Raw genomic sequence first — 21,372 nt, 5'->3', positions numbered from 1 at the left:
AAGAAATCCTTGGCCGGTGAGGATTGAGGAGCGATTGAAGAAAAGGACAGGAAAGGGGAGAGAGAGAAGCGGGGGGGAGGAATATATCAGCGGGAGGGGGGGGGGGGAAAGGGGGAAAAAAGTAGTGGAGGGAGGAGGGGGGGGAACTTAAATTTTTAACGCCGTTATTTAAAAGGAAAAGAGAGAGAGGAAAAAAAACCCTCCAAAAAAAAACATTTTTTTTTAAAAAAAACGGTTCCTCAACCAGAGAGAGAAAAAAATTTCTCCCTCTTGTGAAGGAAAGCTTTTCTCTTCAGGGAGAGAGAGAGGAATCTTGTCTCCATCGAATCTGTTTTTAAAATAGAGAGGTTTCTTTCCCCCCTCCTCCTCCTCCTCGCTCTGTGTGTGTGTGTGTGTAGGGGGAGGTGGGGGTCCTTTTTGTTTAAATTATTTCTTTTTTTTAAAAAAAAATTATTTAACATGTATGTCAGAATGTGGAAGGGGAGACGGTTTCTGAAGTGATTTTGTTTTTGGTGGTGGTGGTGGTGGGGAGGCGGGGGGGGGGGGAGAGAGAGAGAAAAGGTGTGATGTGGTTTTCCTCGGAGAAGCCGTCCTAAACTTTAAATCTCTTTTTATTTTTTTTTACCCCCCTCTTCTTTTTTGTTTAACCCCCCCTCTCCTCTCACTCCTTTCCTCTCACCATCCTCCCCCTTCTCCTCTCTCTCTCTCTCTCTATCCCCTTCTTCCTTTCTCAATCTTTTTTTTTGGGTGGTGGAGGGAAAAGGGGGAGGAGAGAGAGGGGAGGGGAGAGGAGGTGGAAGGGGGGGGGGGGAAGAGAGAGAGAGAGAGAAAGGAAAGGTTGGTTCTTATTGCCCATGGACGATCGACCGAAAAGGCCTGGGCCTTAGCATTAGGCCTTAGGCTCCTGAGGGATAGGAGAGGGGGAAGGGGGGGAAAGAGAGATTAATAATTGCCTAGCTTTTTTTTTAATATATTAAAAAAGGAGGTAGCTTTTTATTCCCCCCTTTTCTCCCCCCACACAAAAAAATACCGCGAATGGTTAAAGGGGGAGACTGAATCCCTCGATTGATTCGAAGATTTTTTTTTCCTCGCTCTCTTTGGTGTGTGTGTGTGTGTGTATTATTTTTTGGGGTGGTTGAATTATTCCTCCTCCTCCTCCTCCTCCCCCCCCCAAAAAAAAGTTGTAAGGTGTAATCTTTTCTCTCTCTCGATTTGGGGGAAGAAATGGCAGAGAATCTCCTGGACGGACCGCCTTCAGCCAAGCGGCCTAAAATCTCCTCCCCGGCTCTCTCAGCCAGCGATGGCACAGGTACTGTAAACCAACCCTTCCTCCTCCTCCTGGTTTATTCTATCTTTTTTTAAGAAAAGAAAAACCCCTATAGTGTTTTTTTTTTATTGTTTGCATTTAATGGATGTGTTTTTACGCTGCTCTTTTTCTCCTTCCCTCCCCAGAACTTGAAACCCAAATTGCAGGCTGTGGCCCAAACTGCTGCTTTGCAAATGCACACCGACTCTGGTGAAATTATTCGCCCCCCCCCCCCCCCATGTTATGTGAATGAACATTTTTTTTGTGGGTGGGGGGGGAAGGTTTTGTGTGTTAATGTTCTGCTGGAAGGCCTTTTTGGAAAGGAGGGGAGTGGGGAGGGAGGGTGTTTTCCTTCCCTTCTGGACAGGGGTGATGTTCTTGTACCAGGGTATTGTTGTGGAGGATGGAGATATCTCGTTGTTTTCCTTCATCCGTTGCAGTTTTTATTCCCCCCAACCTTTCTGATGTGCATTTGCTTGTGTTACCTGCAGGGAAATGGAGGAATGGCTTATTGGAGTGTTTGAGGTTCTTGTTTCTTTGCTTCAGCTAGTTTATTGTGGAAGGTGATGAAATGGGAGTACTGTACCACAGTGCCTTGACTTGGTTGAGTAGGTGTGTATTTAATGGCTCACGTATGAAGCAGGGGTTTGCTTGGTGTGTTTTTAAAATGGTTTCATTTGGGATTAAAAGTATGCCGTTTTTAATTTTTGATATATTGTGCATTAGCTGAGAGGTAAAATTTAATGACGCCATGCTGTTATAGTGTGGTAAGTAGTATGAAGGATGCTCCTTGGTGCTCAGAGGATTTCCTTAACTTTGCTTTGATTTTTTTAAAGTCAAAGATTTGTCCAGAAATGAGGAATCTTGGGTTTTTAGATTTTATAAGCAGAAAACACACTTCTGTTTGAAATGTGTTTGTTCGGTGTGTTTATGTTTAAATAAGCTTTTATTTGAATTGAAGTCTTAATTGTACATCCAAAAGAATATACATGGCATTGGAACTTTTTAAAAATCTGGTGTGGTTATTTTGTCTTTAGGAAATGTGACATTGCTCTGGTTGGTTTCTGCTATGTACTTGTATTTAAGCAAATACACTTAGATTGGATTAATTATGTTGTTCTTTCGTAGTAAAGTGTAATTGTTTTGAAAAATTGAACTTACCGTATTTAGTCTGTCATGAAATTACTTCAATTTCATGTGTGGAAAGTTCGGGTTCATATTGCTGGTTTCATACCTCATAGAATTCAAACTTGTAAATAAGTTTATACTCTGCAGTTCAGACAGAGATCATTTCGCTTATGAATGGTTCACTTGCATGCTGCTTTTAGTGATACTGCAAACATCTCTATTAAAATTGAACGAAAAGGCCAACAGAAAAGCACAGGTGTGCATGAAAAACTGAATTTGGCAAAATCCAGGTCGGTCTTTGGCAGGTGCTCTGACCAAATAATTGGTATGTTACATCTTAGGTGCTTGCCCAGGTTTGCTAGTTTTCTTTAAGACCTTTGTTTATATAAATTTAATACTTTGGATCACATCTTTTATATGGTTCTGTTTCTGATCTTTCACTTTGCAGCAGTAGCACCAATGCTTTGTGGTGAGTCAATCTTCACCCCTTAGTTCTTTCATGATGCCTAGCCAATTGGAACTGACTTTTAAGCTTACTAAAAATAGAGGACACTTTAACAGATATTTCCTCGAGTTATTTGACAACTCAGGCAGTTGCAGATGAATTATGCTCAGCCTCATCAAATTAAATGAAAATTGCACTCCATAGCTCTCTATATAGTTTATTGGAGGAAACAAATGAGAAAACTGGCATGTTATTTAGTTAACTTACTTGTGAAGGTGTTGGATCCTTGACCTGCTTCATGGTGCACTGTCAGTTGTAGAATAGGAGTAATCCATTCCCTGTTTGCTGTACTACAGTACCAAGAATGGGTGCTCCACCCACTTTGAATCATTCTCATCTCAAATTTTCTCTTGAAAGAGGTGTATATCAGCTTGGCATCACCCCATCAATACTACATGATTTATTCTGGACACTACAAACTGTTGAAATACAATATCATGAGCTCATCAAAATATGTATATAAACCGCTCAGAAAAATAATGTAAAACATTTAACCTCTACAGAAACAGGATTTGTAACTAAATCTGGCATCCAGAATGTACTGAGCTTGATCAAGGGGTTTTAACATAGAAATGTAATTCAATTTGTGAATTCCAGCTAATTGTTTTCTCCCAAATGGGAGATTCCAAGACATGTTACATGCTACCTAACAGCATTTATCTTTCAATGTACCCTTCTTACATCAGTGTTTCTGATTTTCCATATTGGTCCACGATAATCCAAGCAAAAATGAGTATGCTATATAGAAACTTAGTACCTGACTATAAATGGCTGTGTTTAATAAGATATTGACATTGGGGAACAAAATTGTGTGCAATATATCATCTGAGCATTTTATTTCATTGCATGTATTTACTTAATGTACTGCCTTCCATTTTAATCAACTTCTCCATGATATCAAAACCACCAGCATGTAATCGTTATTTTTTCAGGTATTTAAAATTGAAGATGCAGCTCGTACTTAAATGTAACAGCATGACTTGTGGCAAACTATGGTCAAAATGGTGCAGATCTGCTATACATTGCGTTTGATTTTTGCAATTCTGAGATGCATGTGTACAAACATACATACACATTCTTAAAATTATCTGCCTCTTTGTTCTTTTGCAGCCTTTTGGTGTCGATTTAGTGTAGTTAATTTAATTTCCAGTCTGATGCATCTGATTGTCATGTTAGGTTGCTGACAGTTGACTTAATAATTTGGTGTCCTGGCCAATATTTATCCCTCAACCAACAGCGTTAAGAACAGGTTATTTGATCATTATCTCATTACTGTTTGTGGGGGCCTTGAATGTGGAAATTGACTACTATAATTCCTACATTACAACAGTCACCATATTTCAAAAGCACTTAATTGCCAGTAAAACACTTGCTGCATCCTCTGTTCCTGAAAGATGCCATATAAATGCAAAATCTTTCTTATCGTCACTTCTAGAATTTCTCTTTTTAGTTCTGTACTTTTGCACGATGGCACAGTGGTCAGCACTGCTGCACCACGGTGTCTGGGTTCAATTTATACTTGGGTCACTGTCTTTGTGGAGTCTGCACATTCTCCCTGTCTGTGTGGGTTTCCTCCCACGGTCCAAAAGACTGGTTAGGTGCATTGGAAATGTTAAATTCTCCCTCGGCGTATCCAAACAGGTGTCGGAGTGTGGCGACTAGGGGATTTTTACAGTAACTTCATTGCGGTGTTAATGTAAACCTACTTGTGACACTAATAAATAAATTTTTCCATATGCTGGACGCCTCTTCCATTCAAGAGTGTAAACAAAGGACCAATCATTGGGTCGTCTTTGATATGGGAGTTGAATTCAAAGTTTTTCTTAGTATTGTTCTAAGTTCCTACTGGTTGCTGTTAGGCTTCAAAAATGACCAAATTGTTAAAAAACTGGCTCTGAATTCTTTCTGCACGCAGTGCTTGGATCAACAGCTGTTTTTGTGCTTTTTAAAATACATTTTAAATATCCCCATTTCTTAGCTAAGACTTTCAAAAAGGACACTAATACCAAATGGATTGACCATTGGGAAGAGTGTAAAGCTATTGGAGAGCTTATAAGAACATAAGAACATAAGAAATAGGAGCAGGAGTAGGCCATCTAGCCCTTCGAGCCTGCCCCGCCATTCAATAAGATCATGGCTGATCTGTTGTGGCTCAGTTCCACTTTCCCGCCCTCTCCCCATAACCCTTAATCCCCTCTCTTATCAAGAACCCATCAACCCGCTTCTTAAAAATATTTAGCGAGGCAGCCTCCACCACTTCAACGGGCAGAGAATTCCAGAGATTCACCACCCTTTGAGTGAAGAAGTTCCTCCTCAACTCCGTTCTAAACCGCCTCCCCTTTATCTTGAGGCTGTGCCCATGCTTTCTATTTTCATAACAAGAAAAGTCTTGAACTCCAGCAAAGATGATTGAGCCAGCATCTTTACAACAAACTTGAGTTAGTTAAAGCAATTTAATGGAAAAAATATGTGGTTCATGATGAAAACTATTGTATATGGTGCCTAATCAAACTGCTTCTTGGGTGAAGAAATGACTTGTCAGAAGCCTGTGTTTTAAACCCTGATAGTTGTGTTGTCAGTAGCAATTGATTACTTAAATAAGTTTACTATGTATGTTGAACTGTTATTGTGATAATTTTTTGTTTTAGAGCGTTAATCAGTGTCTTAAAGTTGTCATTAGTTTGACCTGGACAAAACAAAGGTGTCATCTCATACATTTTGAGATAAATGCCTATAATTCCAGTACTGCATGAATATATCATTGTGTGGACATTATACTAATTTCCCACATCTAAAGGATGTCCTTAACAAGCAAAGATTGGATTTGAACTTTGGCACTGGTTCCCCACATCATCTACTGATATTAGCAAGAAAAGTTGAGAAAAGATGGCAAAGGAATCATTTTTACATTGATATTAATCCTTTAGGATTGAATTTTGTTGCAAGCCCAACTTAGCTATCAAAGACCATAATTATTTCTGAGTAGTCTTTATATCCCTTGCCCAACCCCTTCGATTAATTTGGCCCCTTTTTCAATTCCACTGGAAAGTGCCTACTCTCTTGATATTAGTTTCTTGCTTGCAGAGGTATTCTGTTTGTGTAAAAGTATCAGTGATTATCCTAATTTTATAAATATGTATAATATATCCCTGTCCCCACATTTTGAGTGTGCTTATTTTTTTGCGCAGTGATATACCATTAATTGGCGCTGAATATGTTTTTGAGTAAGTTAATGGCAAAGAATCATAAAATATTGTATAAGATTCAGTTAATTTTTCTTCGGGTTGCATATTCGGATTAAGTTAAAATGTTGGTACTTAACATTTCATGTGACCATAATGTTTTAATTTAGCCAGTTTCTTACTATGTTAAAGCAACACTGAATGTAATTCCTTTTAGTGCCGTGTATTGGTGTCTGAATTGCAGAATCTTAAACAAGTAATTCTGCAGTGATACAAATTTCTATTAATGATATGGAATATGCGATTTAAAGTGACTTTCTGATTTGGGTAATTAATCAGTTGTGTGATGCAGCTTTACTGTTAAATGTTACAATTTGTATTTGAGGTTGATTGTGTTCCAATGCTACAATCTAACTTTTTAAATTAAATTAAGACTTGTAAAAATTTAAATTCAGCGTACAAGTCTTCTCATACAAGCAGTGGAATGACTGTTTAGTGCATGTGAAACAGAAGGGGTGATGGAGATGGGCTGAGGTTTATCGTTGCAAAAGAACTTTGTTTTCCAAATCCTGCATCTAACTTGAGTTCTTGATGCTGTAGTAGCTGGAATGGAGAATGTTCCATTCGCTAATACTGACAGCCCTCACTTGAATGCCCAAATTAACAGCAAAAGTCTTAAAATGGAGAGGATGGAAACTTCAGTTTGACATAGCTCACTATTAGTGGCACATGAATGATTTCTCAGCATATCCAATGCGGGTGGTGTTATATAGTGGATTTGCTGCCTATCAAGCTTTAAAATGTTAAAACTATTTATCGTCATGTCAGAAAAAGTAGTATGTTGTATTTGCATAATCCAGTACATTGCACAATATTTTGTGTGTTTGTGTACAGGTTATTTCCTGGTAATCAACCAACAGCAAAAGGTATTGCAATATTGTTATAACTATTGTGATAATTTTAAAGAAATAATTCAGTCTCTCGCTCCACAGATGCCCATAAACCTTTGTTTTTACATCAGAACTGAGAGCAATTGAATCAAATAAAAAGGTTTATACAGCAAACTTTCATCATTTTGGGTTTATTAATCTTTATGTAAATCACATGCTGGTTTCTAAATCTATGTTCACTAGAGTGCCACAGAGTTAATTGGACTTGTGTAACTTTTTCAAATTCTCTTGCTTGATTGGAATATGCTGTGGCTACTGTAAATTAACTCATGCCTATGGTGCTTATGAGTTATAGTCAGCGTATTTGCAGTTTATTTCCCATATGTCACAAGTCTCCCAGTGCGTATTCTCTATATAACTTGGATGAGAAATGGCTGCAACAAGTTATGTGTTCAATAAACCATAGAACAGAAGACGTTTATAACTCGGAAGGAAGCCATTTGGTCCATTATGTCTACGCCAGCTGTTTGCTACAGAAATCAGAATGATCCCAATGCTCCTCTCTCCATAGCCTTGAATCTTTCTCTTAAAGGATGCAGTGGTTGATGCTTCAAGCTACTCTCGGTGGCAAAGCATTCGATGATCCAGCAACTCTGCATAGAGACACTCTTCATTGCCCCCACTTTCTGGTATTCATTGAGATGACTTGATCTTATTATCACTGATTCCCTAGCCAGAGGAAATAATGTATATATAATGGAAATAATTTCTCTCTGTCTGTACTTTAAAAAAGAAGCTATGTTAACTCTTCTTGGCCTTCCCTGATTCAGTGGAATAGCCCCAATGTCTTATGCCCCTCATTTTGGATGTAATTTTTCTATTCTTGCGATTGCCTATATGAATCCATGCTGTAATGTTCTTTCTGTAATAAAATGTCTAAAACATCATACATTTTTGTGAACTAACATTGTGTACAATTGTTATGGTGACGTTTCTGTCTAATTTTGCATTTTATCCATTTACATCAAAGACTACACAGCAAAGTCTTCTCAAACTCTTCTCTTCTGCTCCCACCTCCCATAGTGACGTTGGAATTAGAACATAGAAACTGGCCGTTCTGCCCAGCCAGCATGTGAGAACGTAGAGCTAATCACCTTTCTCATTCTCTCACACACACTGTTTGTATCTCTTCAACAACCCCTTTTCACTGATTTTTCCCTCCTCCCAATCTTGAATGGTGACTTAACACAAACCTTTAAAGTGAATTCTACAGGCTCAGTGTTGAAAGGAAGTTGCTTCTGCCCTAATCCCATAATTGTTAAAACAGTCTAGTCCTATTTACCTTGTCCCATCCTTTCAAAATTTTAATGAGAGAAAAAAATGAGAATGAGCTTGTTGTGTATTTGGATTTGATAAGTTGCCATTCAGGAGGTTATAACACAAAATTAGGGTTTCTTGAATTAGGAAAATATATTCGCTTGGATGGAGGGTATGCTAAAGGACAATTAATGGTTCATTTTTGCATGGCAGCTGTGTGTAACTAGTGGGGTGCCACAAGGTATCAGTGCTGGGCTTCAGCCACTTGCAATCTATATCAATGACTTGGGTAAAGTGACCAGCTATAACATGTTTCAAGTTTGCTGACATTACAAAGTTAGTTGGGAAGGTAAGCTGTGAGGAGGACACAGGCTGTGGAGGGATACAGATGGGCTAAGAGAATGGCAAATGGAACTTAATATGGAGAAGTGTGAATTTATCCACATTTAGAAAGCAGTACTTTTTAAGTGGTGAGAGACTGGGAAATACTGGTGTTCACAGGAATCTGGGTGCCTTTAACACAAGTTACAAAGTCAACATGCAAGGTGCAGCAATCTATTAGGAAAGCAAATGGTCATGCTAGCCTTTATTACATGGGGACTGGCGTATATAATTGAGGAAGTCCATTATATAGGACTTTGATGGAACCACACATGAATACTGTATACAGTTTTGGTCTTATTATGAGGATGTACTTATCTTCAAGGGGATGCAACTGAAGTTCAATGGGTTCACGTCACACTACATGTAACCCCCCCCACCAACCCCCTAAAAGAAAGAGGTGATCTCATTGAAATCTATAAAATGTTTAAGGGGCTCAGCACTATGTTTTTCCTGGTTGGGGTGGTTTGAACTAGGGATCAATGTCTCAGGATTAGGAGTCAGCCATTTAGGACTGAATGACAAATTTCTTATTCAAATAATTGTGAATCTTTGGAATTCTTTTTCCCAGAGAGTTATGGATGCTCTGTCATTTGAATATATTCAAGATAGTGATAGAATTTTGAAATTAAGGGAATGAAGAGATAAGGGAAAGATAAGGAAAAGTTTAGGTTGACAATCAGCTTTGATTTCGTGGTTTCAGGGGGCCTCCTGCTCCCGTTTTTTTTAAAAAAAATTAAGTTCTATTACCACACCCATGTATTCTAATGAAAAAAGATGAACATTTTCAAGTTTTTTTGTATTAATAGTGGCTTTAAGATTTTAGTCGTGGCATCTTTTCCATCTCATCTGGGATTGTTTAACAGTACGTGATTCGGCTTGGAAGTGATGGGGGCGCACTTTGCAAATCTAGGATATCCCTAGTATGAATGGCTCAGAACTTTATCTTAAACAATCAGACGATTAGAAAAGCAGGGTGCTTTATTTGGACGGTTATGTATTCTTTTTATTATGGTTAGAGTTACAACTTTCATTCATAGAGTGCATTTTACATGGCAAAATACCAAGGAAATTGAGTGTATTAATAAAAGTTTTGACACGGGCTATCAGAATAAGCACCAGTGTGCTAGTTTTAAAGGAGTATCTTAAGTGGTGTGGGGATATGGGCATTGGACTAGGGTGGGCTCAGTAAGAAGTCTCAACACCAGGTTAAAGTCTGAGGTTTATTTGGAATCACGGGCATTCGGAGCACTGCTCCTTCATCAGGTGAATGGAGAGGTGGGTTTCACAAATACGGCATATAAAACAAGACACAATTGCAAGATAATAGTTAGAATGCAATCTTTTCAGGTAATCAAATCTTTACAGGTACACACAGTGCAAGTGGGGAAAGGGATAATCACAGGTTAAAGACGTGTCAGTGTCTTAAGCAGTTAATATCATAGAACACCACAGCGCAGTACATGCCCTTCGGCCCTCGATGTTGCATCAATCTGTGAAACGAATTTAAAGCCTGTCTAACCTACACTATTCCAGTATCATTCGTATTCTTATCCAGTGACCCTTTAAATGCCCTTAATGTTGATGAGTCCGCTACTGTTGCAGGAAGTTGGTAGGATTTCGCAAGCCCAGGTCAAATGGTGGGGGGGGGGGGTTACATGTAGTGTGATATGAACCCAAGATCCTGGTTGAGAACATCCTCGTGTGCGGAGACTCACTTATCTTACGTGGGGAAGAGAGAGTTGGAAAAGTGGAAAATTTTAGGGAAGAAGCATCCAGGTAACTGAAGACATGGCCTCTTCTGATGGGGCAGTAAAATTGAGGATACACGCTATCAGAGTTTAAGGAGTGCATTGAATTTGAGGGATTGGAGGAGGTTACAGAGAGAGAGGGAAGAATCCATGGAGGGAATTGAAAATGAGGGTGTGAATTTTGAAATTTAACCATTGTCAGGCCCAGATGATGTTTAGGCCAACAAGATGTGGGTATGCCGGCGTTGGACTGGCGTAAACACAGTAAAAAGTCTGACAACACCAGGTTTTAGTCCAACCTATTTATTTGATAATATACTCACAAGCTTTCGAGGGGACTGCCTCTTCGTCAGGTGAATGGAGAGTTCTGGCCTCAGACAGAGCATATAAAGCACAGACAGTTTAGAGATTACTGATTAGAATGCGAATCCTTACAGGTCTTGAACAGCAGGTTAGGTGTAAGGATTCGCATTCTAATCAGTAATCTCTAAACTGTCTGCTTTATATGCTCTGTCTGAGGCCAGAACTCTTCATTCACCTGACGAAGAGGCAGTCCCCTCGAAAGCTTGTGAGTATATTATCAAATAAATAGGTTGGACTAAAACCTGGTGTTGTCAGACTTTTTACTAGGCCAACAAGTACAGGGGTGATGGACGAACTAAAGTCTGTGTGTTAATATATGGGCAGCAGAGATGAGCACAAGTTTATTAACAATAGCAGGAACGAGGACTGGCCATAAGAGTATTGGAATAATCAAGTCTTGTGATAACAGATATGGTTGGGAATTGGTGTACAAGTTCCAATGAGATGGTGTTACTGAAATGGAAGTAGGAAGTCTTGGTGATGGACTGACAGTGGTTGGAAGCTCATCCCTGTAACAAATATAGCACTAAGCTGTTTTAGACAGTTTCCATGGAGAGGGATAGAAACTGATTTACGATGGGGACAAAGACAATTGCTTTCATCTCCCCAATATTGGAGGAAATTTCTATCTAACCGATACAAGCCGACAACTCTTTATAAAGTAATGCTCTGGCATATACAGGAGAATAGGATTTCAGTGCGAAAATGTTTTTTCTATTTTTTTTTGAGTTAACTTATTGATAAAAATTGACACCAAGGAAACTTTACATTATTTAATGACTTGCTGGATAATTTTGTCCAAGTACATTTTGAAATCCTGGATTATAGTTGTCTCAAATTTGAGAAATTAGCTTGAGTTTGTAAAGGCACCTTGTTGAAAAGTAGTCTTACAAATATGGTGGGGAATGCATAAAATTCCAATAAATTCGCAATGGCTGGTCCATGCTGAAACTTCAGTGTTAATTAAATTAGTATTGAAATGAGAACTTCAAAGATCAAATTCCTTAATGTGTTTCAAAACACAATGTGTTTAGCTGTTGCAATTTTCAGAGTAAACATTCATGAAGGATGAATTGCGCAGAGAAAACTTTGTAGGGACCTTGATCCTTTGGCAGTTATTATTTCATGCATGTCTTGGCCAAATCAGTCAACTTGGAAGGAATTCACAGCCTAATTATGGAGACGTTTTCAAAGTTTATTCTTTATAATTGGAAATTGAGCTCTATCAAATTATTGCCAGTGATAAGGGCCGACTTGTATTCCATCTGAATAATTTTCGATATCCTTGCAATATCTAAAACTTGGACTTTGACAAACACTTTTTGACAAACAGAACCAGTGTGCTGTTAATTCATCTTTATTAATGGGAAAAGTTTGAGCCAAATAGAAATGTATGATAAATTGTGTAATTGAATAGCTGATTTTTGTTGTTTGAGCTAAGTATGTATATTTAAGCACAATTCAATTTTTAAAGAATCAAGTCATAAAGGAGCCCACCGAGGATTATAGACAATTCTCTCCATTGGTTTTATGTATAGTTTAAAGGGCACAAGTTTGTGGCAAGGTGAGTAAATAGGTCTCAGTGAACAACCTGTACAGAGTTTGAATCCGTGCCATTGATGTAATTCCGTGTCACATTCTGGCCATCAGACAAACTGAGTTAACTGAACCCAGAGCTTTAAATGTTTAAACTTTCTCAAATGCATCAATCAAATCTGAGTATTGATGTCGGAGGGAGTGATAAGAATGTCAATATGTGATAGTTAAGTTACATTGATTGTGGAGTCTTACTGTGGTATTCAGTCATGCATTTGGTGGTCAGAAAATGATGCAAAGCCATGTATGGGAATGGGGAGCATGGGAATCAGTTATCTCATTGGTTCAATGGCTAGAGCGTGATGCAGAATGAACCAACAGTGCAGGTTCAATCCCTAAACCAGCTGAAGTAGTTCATGGAGGCCTGCCTTGTCCCTGTCCCATGCTTGGGAATGCTTCCTCCCATAAGCTTTATATAACCAATTGTGTCTCTAATGGAGAGAGAAGCTAATGATCCTCTATGGACTGTGGCTGATTTTGCTACCTTATGTATGTTGAATGCATTTTTTTATTCTTTAATCTGCATAAAGTAAGAAAAGTAATTACTTGGCTTTTAGGCATATGTGGTATTGTTACATAAAATTACAGGGAAGGTGCTGGTAATCTTAAGTTTACTTGCATTAGAAAAAGCTGTTTACTGTTGCAAATTCAGAATGTGACTAATTTCAAAATATTGCCTAATGTTCCTCTGACTGAAAGTCCAGTTGCTGTATAATGTTTTGAGATGTGGAAAAACTGTTTGAAAAATAGGTGATTATTGAGCATTATTTCCTCACTAGTTGGAGTTGTGCTATTCCAGTTATGTTCTCAACTGTGAAATCATTTTGCAAGCATTTTTAATTTGTTGCAGGACACATTAAAACAAATGAATTAAAATGTAAGCATATTGCACAATAACATCTAAGACGTCAAATTTAAAGGTATTAAAGTTAATCAAAAAATGCTTTTTATTTGTTGAATTTGCATGAAAATTGTGAAATATTGCAGATAGTAACTAATTGGATATACTATTTATAGAACCAAAATGTAATTAAACAACTTTTGGTTATAATTGGAAGCAACAGTTTCACTAGCATAGCATTACTTGCTTGTTAAATGTTTTTTTTAAATAGAGTGCAAGAATATTTAAACAGAGGAAAAATGAAAAGATCTAAGATTTTGTATTAGGAACATGGGGTTGAGGTGAACTCAGTTTTACAACATGTCTGTGCAAAATCTTAATGCTGAAACTTCAACTGTTAGAGCTGTGTGTCAGTTAAAAATATTTGCTGTGAACTGAATTTGTCAGAAAGCTGTTTTTGGTTATACCGAACACAGTTAAAAAGCTGTTTAAATCTATACTCAGAACATCTTCCTGAACTTACATTTATATCATAGAATCATAAAAACCCTACAGTACAGAAGGAGGCCACTCAGCCATCAAGATTGCACCAACAACAATCCCACTCAGGGTGTAGCATACCCCCGCTTAGTTATCCTTGCCTTAAGTTAGAGGGATTCTAACTATCACATCCCGGGACATTAAGGGTTAATATAGCATGTCCAGTCAACCTAACCTGCACGTCTTTGGGAGGAAGCTGGAGCACCTGGAGGAAATCCACACAGATAATGGGGAGAATGCGCAAACACCACAGACAGTAATTCAAGGTGGAATTCGAACTCGGGTCCCTGGAGCTGAGAGGCAGCAGTGCTAACCACTCTGCCATCCCCTATATAGTGACTATCTTGACCACAGGCTGTCCCTAAACGCTTTATAATCAATGAATATTTTTAAAATGTAATCACTGTAGTATAGTAAACGCGGCAGCTAAATTGTGGACCCCACAAAGAGCAATGTGATAATGCCTAGTAAATCTATTCTTGTAATGTTGATTTGGGGAACAAATATTGACCATTGGCAGGTGGAGAGTTCTCCCTTACTACTTTTCAAATTAGTGCTGTTAGATTATTGTGTCCACCTAGGATGGCAGATGGGTTCTTAACTGAAAGAAAGCATCTCCGAAGTGCAGGGCTTCCTCAGCACTGCTTTGGAGTATCAGCTTTGCTTTTTGTGCTCAGGTCCTGGAGTGAGATTTGAACTTGCAACCTCTGTCTTGTAGCAAGAGTGCTACCAACTGAGCCATGGCAGGATATTGGAGTGAGAAATTTTTGATATGGGTTTAAAAAAATTGAGATTTTGAAGATTAATCTAATAGATTAAATTATCGGCTGTCTTTCGTAATTGTTCATTAGTTCCAGCCATGTATTTGGATTGAATAACATAGATTAAGCTACACTTTTCATGTAAGCAATATTGCACATTGGTTTCTTGCCTATTATCAATGTTTGAGTTAGTAAGTTGTATTATAAATCTCGACTGTGCGTTCATTGAATTTTACGTAGTAACATGTACCTGCGTTGCTCATTGGAGGTTAATGTGATTAGGGATTTTCCATTGTTACACAGAAACTGGCCATTTGGTCCAACAGGTCCATGCAGTGTTCATGCTGCAAACAAGCTTCTTCCAGTACTTAGGCATTTATCTACTTTCCCTTAAACGTATTTATGCTTTTTGCTTCATGTACTCCCATGTGGTAGAGAGTTCTACATTCTGACCATTCTGTGGTTGAAGTAGCTTTTCCTGAAATCCCAGTTGACTTCATTAGCGGCCACTATATCTATGACCACTGGATCTGGTCCCCCCACTGCCAGTGGAAATATCTTCCAAGTCCATAAACTTAAAGGAACTTCAGCTTGTTCTATCTTTCCTGATCAGTACAACCATTCAGTTACAACTGTAATAAATGTAGAAAACTGCGAATTCAATTAATAACATCACTTAAAGATCCATAGAGAGATGGGATTAAAAGTAAATAACATGAAGCTCTTTATATTCTGCACTCAAGTACACTGTTGTTAGTGATACTGGTAGTCACATTGATGAATTCTTCATGATACTAGATGTTCTTTCCAGCTTTCTCTTGGAAATGATGTTCATTTGACTCACCTTTTACTCACTAGACTATTTTCCGAATAAACTGTTGACAACCCAACTTCTGGACTTGCTCCTTTGCTTGCTGATTAAAAATGGTTTCTAAACCTGGTGTACTGTTGCCCTCTCTTTTTTTCCAATCTCCTTTTCCTAACCTAATTCCTTGAATGTGCTGTTGCCTGCTAAATTTGCACCCATCTTTCTCAAAACTCCATGTTTGAATCCTTCCAATTGGGTTTCCGCCCCTTTTAATTGTCACAAATTAAATCCTTGCTGACTGTACAATGCCAGCTATCTCTCCTGTTCCTCCTTGATCAGGTTGATCATGCCATCCTCCCTTAACACTTCTCCACTATCATTGTTGCACTCACCTGCTTCCATTTTTATCTCTCCAGAGGCAGCCAAAGATTTATCTGCAATGGTTTCTCTTTCCATTGATGCATCATTATCTCCTGTCCCCTCAGGACCTATCCTTGGCCCCTTCCTATTTCTCCATCTAACGTGCTGCTCCTTGATGACATTACCCAACGTAATGTCAGTTCCACATGTATCCTGATATTGCTGAGCTCTGCCCCACCTCCATTTCTCTTCCTCCTCCTTCTGTCTGTAAATTGTCAGGCTGCTTGCTCAGTGCTACCTAAGCAGAAATTTTCTTTGTTTAAATTTTAAAAGACAGAAGCTGCTGTAATTAATTATCTTTTACCTGTCACAAATTGCATTCCCTTACCGCTGATTCCCATCACCTTCCCTGCCACCTATCAGACTATTCACAAGTATTTGTTCATGATGTATTTCTTGCCATGTATCTATAGCATCGCTAACATCAGTTTCCACCTCGTAAGATCACCAGACTGCCCTTGCCTCGTCTCTGCTACTGAAACCCTTCATCCGTGCCCTTTTTACCTCTATGCTCAAGTGTTCTGGTTGGCCTTCTAGATCTGTCACATTGCAAGTCATCTAAATTTTGCTGCTCATTTCCTACTCCTTACACTGACCTGAGGCCCCTACCTGCTTCAAGAAGACAACTATTCTCCCCGAGCTAAAGAAAAGTCAGGCTGCGTGCTTTAATGACAGTCACTGGTTGTTCTTACATCCATCATTATGAAGTCATTCGATGGGTTAGTCAAGGCATGGATGAAGCCCGCCTCCCAAATTGCCCGGATCCACTACACTTTGCTAATCACCGCAGCAGTTCCATAGCAGACGCCATCTCCCTGACTCTACATTCAACCCTGGAACACCTGGATAATAAAGACACTTGTGTCAAACTCCTATTTATTAACTACAGCTCAACCTTCAACACCTTTATTCCTACAAAACTCACCTCCAAACTCTGTGGCCTAGGGCTTGGCTCCCCCCTCTATGACTGGATCCTAGCCTTCCCAACCCACCGACTGCAATCAGTCAGGTTAGGCAACGGCACCTCCTCCAAGATTAACCTCAACACCAGTGCCCTACAAGGCTGTCTCTGCAGCCACCAACGTTCACGTGTAGGAATTTAAGGTGGGGAGAGGTGTGAAGTTTTGCTTTGGTGAAGGAGTGCATATGGTGACGTTTTCAAAGGTTGGTGCTAAAATCACTGTTTTATGTGATATAATGAATGCCTGGAACCTGGGTGTGAGATGTACAATGTAAAAAAATTACAGTTGGCAAAACTTGAGATCTGAGAAGCATAGGCTTCAAGAGGACAATAGACTGGCGGATTGACGAACAAAGCAGCTGAAATGTTTTGCAGAGATGTGTGAAATGATGTGTTTTGGCAGGGAGAACTAGAAGGGCAAGACAAACTAAAAGGGGTGCATGAACAATGACATAGAAATATATGTGTACAAATTGTTGAAGATAGGGCAGGTTAAGGTGGTGTAAAAGTCTTAAGGAATCCTGGTTTTTATTAATAAAGATACAGAGTACAAAAGTGAGTAAGTTATAATGAGCCTTTGTAAACATTGGTCCCACTTCAACTAAAATTGTACACATTAGAGAGGGTGTACAAAAGACTTATGAAATACCTCCTGGAATGAGGGCCTTCTACATTGAGGAGAAGGTAGTACAGGCAGATTGAAATACAGATTTCAAAGGGAATTTTTGATTTATTATTGTCACACGTATTAGCATACAGTGAAAAGTATTATTTCTTCTGTGCTACCCAGACAAAGCATACCTTCCATAGACGAAACAAGAGAGTGCAGAACGTTGTGTTACAATCATAGTTAGGGTATACAGAAAGATCAACTTAATGCAAGGTAAGTCCATTCAAAAGCCTGATAGCTTCTTCCCTGCTGCTGTTCTTGAGTCGTTTGATACGTGACCTCAGACTTTTGTGTCTTTTTCCCAACGGAAAAAGGTGGAAGCGAGTATAACCAGGGTGCATAGGGTCCTTAATTATGCTGGCTGCTTTCCCCAAGGCAGCGGGAAGTATAGAGAGAGTCAGTGGATGGTAGACTGGCTTTTGTGAGCTTCATTCATGACCTTTTGTAGTTTCTTGCGGTCTTGGGCAGAGCAGGAGCCATACAAAGCTGTGATACAACCAGAAAGAATGCTTTCTGTGGTGCATCTGTAAAAGATAGTGAGAATTGTAGTTGACTTGACAAATTTCCTTAGTCTTCTGAGAAAGTAGAATTATTTGTGGGCTTTTTTAAGTATGGTGTCTGCACAGGTTTAATAGGGCTGCCCTCACAGCCAAGTTGTATATTCCTCCTTTCTATTTCATATGATGTTTTCCTGTCACGTAACTGCACTACTTCCAGTTACTCCACTTGCTTAATTTCCATTTCCATCCCACCCTATTTCCAGCTTATTAAATGAAGAACTCCTCTGGTCCCCTTGGAGCTCTACCTCGCCTTATCTCCATAACCTTCTCGATTTGATTTCGCCCCTCCTTTTGAAGGCAGTTGCTCATGGTGGAGATGATCATCGTAACAGCAGTCTCTGGGATTTCTTCCCTTTTTGGCTATCCTTATTTAAAATCTTTCCCAAAAATCCTGACCCTTGAGTAATTTTGCGTCTCTTCTTGCATAGTTAGTTGCATGTTCCCTATCATTCAATTCATGAAAAGATTAGGATACTTTGCGTTTTTCTTTCTGGTTGAATGTAATTTTGTAATTGCAAATATTTGCAATAAGGGTTTTATGTTGTAATCTGCTGAAGTTTTAATAGCGTTTTATTTTCCGTTTTACACTTTGTTACTTATTTGCAATTATGAGTCAACAGAAATAGCTTAATATCTAAATCTTCCTTTCACGTCACTATATTGATATCCTAGTGTTTGGGAAATTTCCAACAGTTGGATTTAGTTTGTAAGGATGTACCAATACAGTCACCAGGATTTCAGTCAAACTTAATGTGTATTTGAAATTTTTATATAATTTCCATTTATTCTGTGAAAATGATCTGGAAAACTAGATTTTTTGATCTTTCATATCTGGGTAGCAGCTGGAGAGAGCATTTTGAATGATATAGCACACTACCTTGAGTTGAGAGTCGTGAGATGTATTGGCAGTGTGTAAACTTGGGAATGACCCTGGTGATACTGGTATTGAGATTCAGGTGGCCCAGGAAGTGTTATTAAAGACTTGTATAAATCTCAAGACTTTTCTATGTTGATAACAGCTCTGTGGCTTTGTTTTGCAAAGTTGAAAAGTAGATCCAAAGTTGAACTTGAACTATTTATGAACCTACCTTTTTAAATACTTATATATTTATAGGATCATATTTTCTCATAACTCATTTCTTCTATTCCTGCTAGGTTTCCAGTATGTCTATCATTTTTTATTGCTTCCAAATCTTAATGCTTGGATTTACTGTAAAACCGTATTTCTAATCGGTTCTACATGGATAGTGTTCGACTTGATGAGGGTATTTCCAGGATTCGTTGTTGTTTATAAAGGGATAGTTTCAATGTATGCTGTCATTATAAACATTAATGGTGTAGAACAAAATTCATGTCATCTTGTGCAGCTTGTTTTAGGTTATGCTAATAAGGGTTAGATGAAGAGGTGAGAGAGGAAGCTTATGCTCTATACAAATGCTGGCATGGACTTGTTGGGCCAAATGGTGTGTTTCTATGTAAATCTGTGTATGTAGAGTTAAAGGTGTTTATGCACAAATGTATTTTACTTGTCAGGGCTAAAGGTATGTAATGTTGTGGTTGTGCCAGTGGACTAGTAGAACATAGAACATTACAGCGCAGAACAGGCCCTTCGGCCCACGATGTTGCGCCGACCAGTTAAAAAACAATGACCCTCTAACCTAAACCAAACCCTTACCATCCATAAACCTATCCACGGATCTCTTAAACGCCCCCAAACTAGGCGCATTTACAACTGCAGCAGCCAGGGCATTCCAATCCCCTTCCACCCTCTGGGTAAAGAACCTACCCCTGACATCCGTCCTATAACTACCACCCCTTAATTTAAAGCTATGCCCCCTCGTGCTAGCTTTCTCCATCCGAGGAAAAAGGCTATCACTGTCCACCCTATCTAAACCTCTAATCATCTTATATGTTTCAATAAGGTCCCCTCGTAGCTGCCTTCTTTCTAATGAAAACAACCTCAAATCCCTCAGTCTCTCCTCATAGGACCTCCCCTCCATACCAGGCAACATCCTGGTAAACCTCCTCTGCACCCTCTCCAAAGCCTCCACATCCTTCCTATAATGTGGGGACCAGAACTGCACACAATACTCCAAGTGCGGCTGCACCAGAGTTTTGTACAGTTGCAACGTGACGCTGTGGCTCCTAAATTCAATCCCCCTACCAATAAACGCCAAGACACCGTATGCCTTCCTAACAACCCTATCTACTTGATTCCCAACTTTCAGGGATCTATGTACACATACACCTAGATCCCTCTGTTCATCCACACTATTCAGAGTCCTACCGTTAGCCCTATACTCTACACATCCATTATTCCTGCCAAAGTGAATTACCTCACACTTTTCCGCATTAAACTCCATCCTCCACCTCTCGGCCCAGCTCTGCAACTTGTCCAAGTCTCCCTGTAGACTAAGACACCCTTCCTCACTATCTACCACACCTCCGACTTTGGTGTCATCAGCAAATTTACTAATCCACCCAACTATACCCTCATCCAGATCATTTATAAAAATTACAAACAGCAGTGGCCCCAAAACAGATCCCTGAGGCGCACCACTCGTAACTGAACTCCATGTCGAATACTTACCATCAACCACCACCCTCTGTCTCCTATCCGCCAGCCAATTCCTAATCCAATTTCCTAGATCACCCTCAATCCCATACATCTGCAATTTCTGCAGAAGCCTTCCATGGTGAACCTAATCAAACGCCTTACTAAAGTCCATATATACCACGTCAACTGCCTTACCCCCATCCACCTCTTTAGTCACTTTCTCAAAAAACTCAATAAGGTTAGTAAGGCATGACCTACCCTCCACAAAACCATGCTGACTATCTCTAATCAATTCATTACTCTCCAAATAACTATAAATCCTATCCCTAATAATTTTTTCTAAAACCATGCCCACAACAGAAGTAAGACTCACCGGTCTATAATTCCCGGGGAAGTCTCTGTTCCCCTTCTTAAACAATGGGACAACATTCGCTAACCTCCAATCTTCTGGCACTATACCGGTGACCAACCAGAGAATGTCAATTAACTGTAAAGTTGACTGCTGTCACCAATCTGAAAGCTGTCAGATTGCATGAAAACACCAGCTGGTTTGTTTGTTCTCCTTAAAGAAAAAACTTGCTGTCTATACTCAGTCTAGCCTATATGTGCCACCAAACCCACATCAGGTGCATTGACTGCCCTCTGAAGTGGCCTTGCAAATGAACCATGAGACCTGAGAGCAGAAGTAAGCCATTGGCTCTGAGTCTGCTCCACTATTCAATGAGATCATGGTTGATCTGATATGAAAACCCTCAACTCCGTTTTCCTGCCTTACTCATAAGAACATAAGAAGTAGGAGCAGGAGTAGGTCATCTAGCCCTTCGAGCCTGCCCCG

General features: G+C 39.3%; 1 protein-coding gene across 2 annotated transcripts in view; it reads left to right on the top strand.

Annotated features, from left to right (window-relative positions):
* The first annotated feature begins 812 nt into the window (after positions 1 to 812).
* The window catches only part of LOC145361738 (histone acetyltransferase p300-like), a 103,643-nt gene continuing 83,083 nt past the window's right edge, over positions 813 to 21,372 (top strand). For both annotated transcript variants that reach the window (XM_080217667.1, XM_080217666.1), the window contains exon 1: positions 813 to 1,309. In XM_080217667.1, the coding sequence (XP_080073793.1) occupies positions 1,225 to 1,309 (85 nt within the window). In that variant the 5' untranslated portion in view covers positions 813 to 1,224. The remainder of the gene's footprint in view (positions 1,310 to 21,372) is intronic.

This window comes from Carcharhinus amblyrhynchos, chromosome 35 (genome assembly GCF_965287045.1).
Source record: "Carcharhinus amblyrhynchos chromosome 35, sCarAmb.v2.hapA, whole genome shotgun sequence".
NCBI lineage: Eukaryota > Metazoa > Chordata > Chondrichthyes > Carcharhiniformes > Carcharhinidae > Carcharhinus > Carcharhinus amblyrhynchos.
The sequence above is the reverse complement of the archived record's forward strand: the minus strand, read 5'-3'. Positions and strand labels throughout refer to the sequence as shown.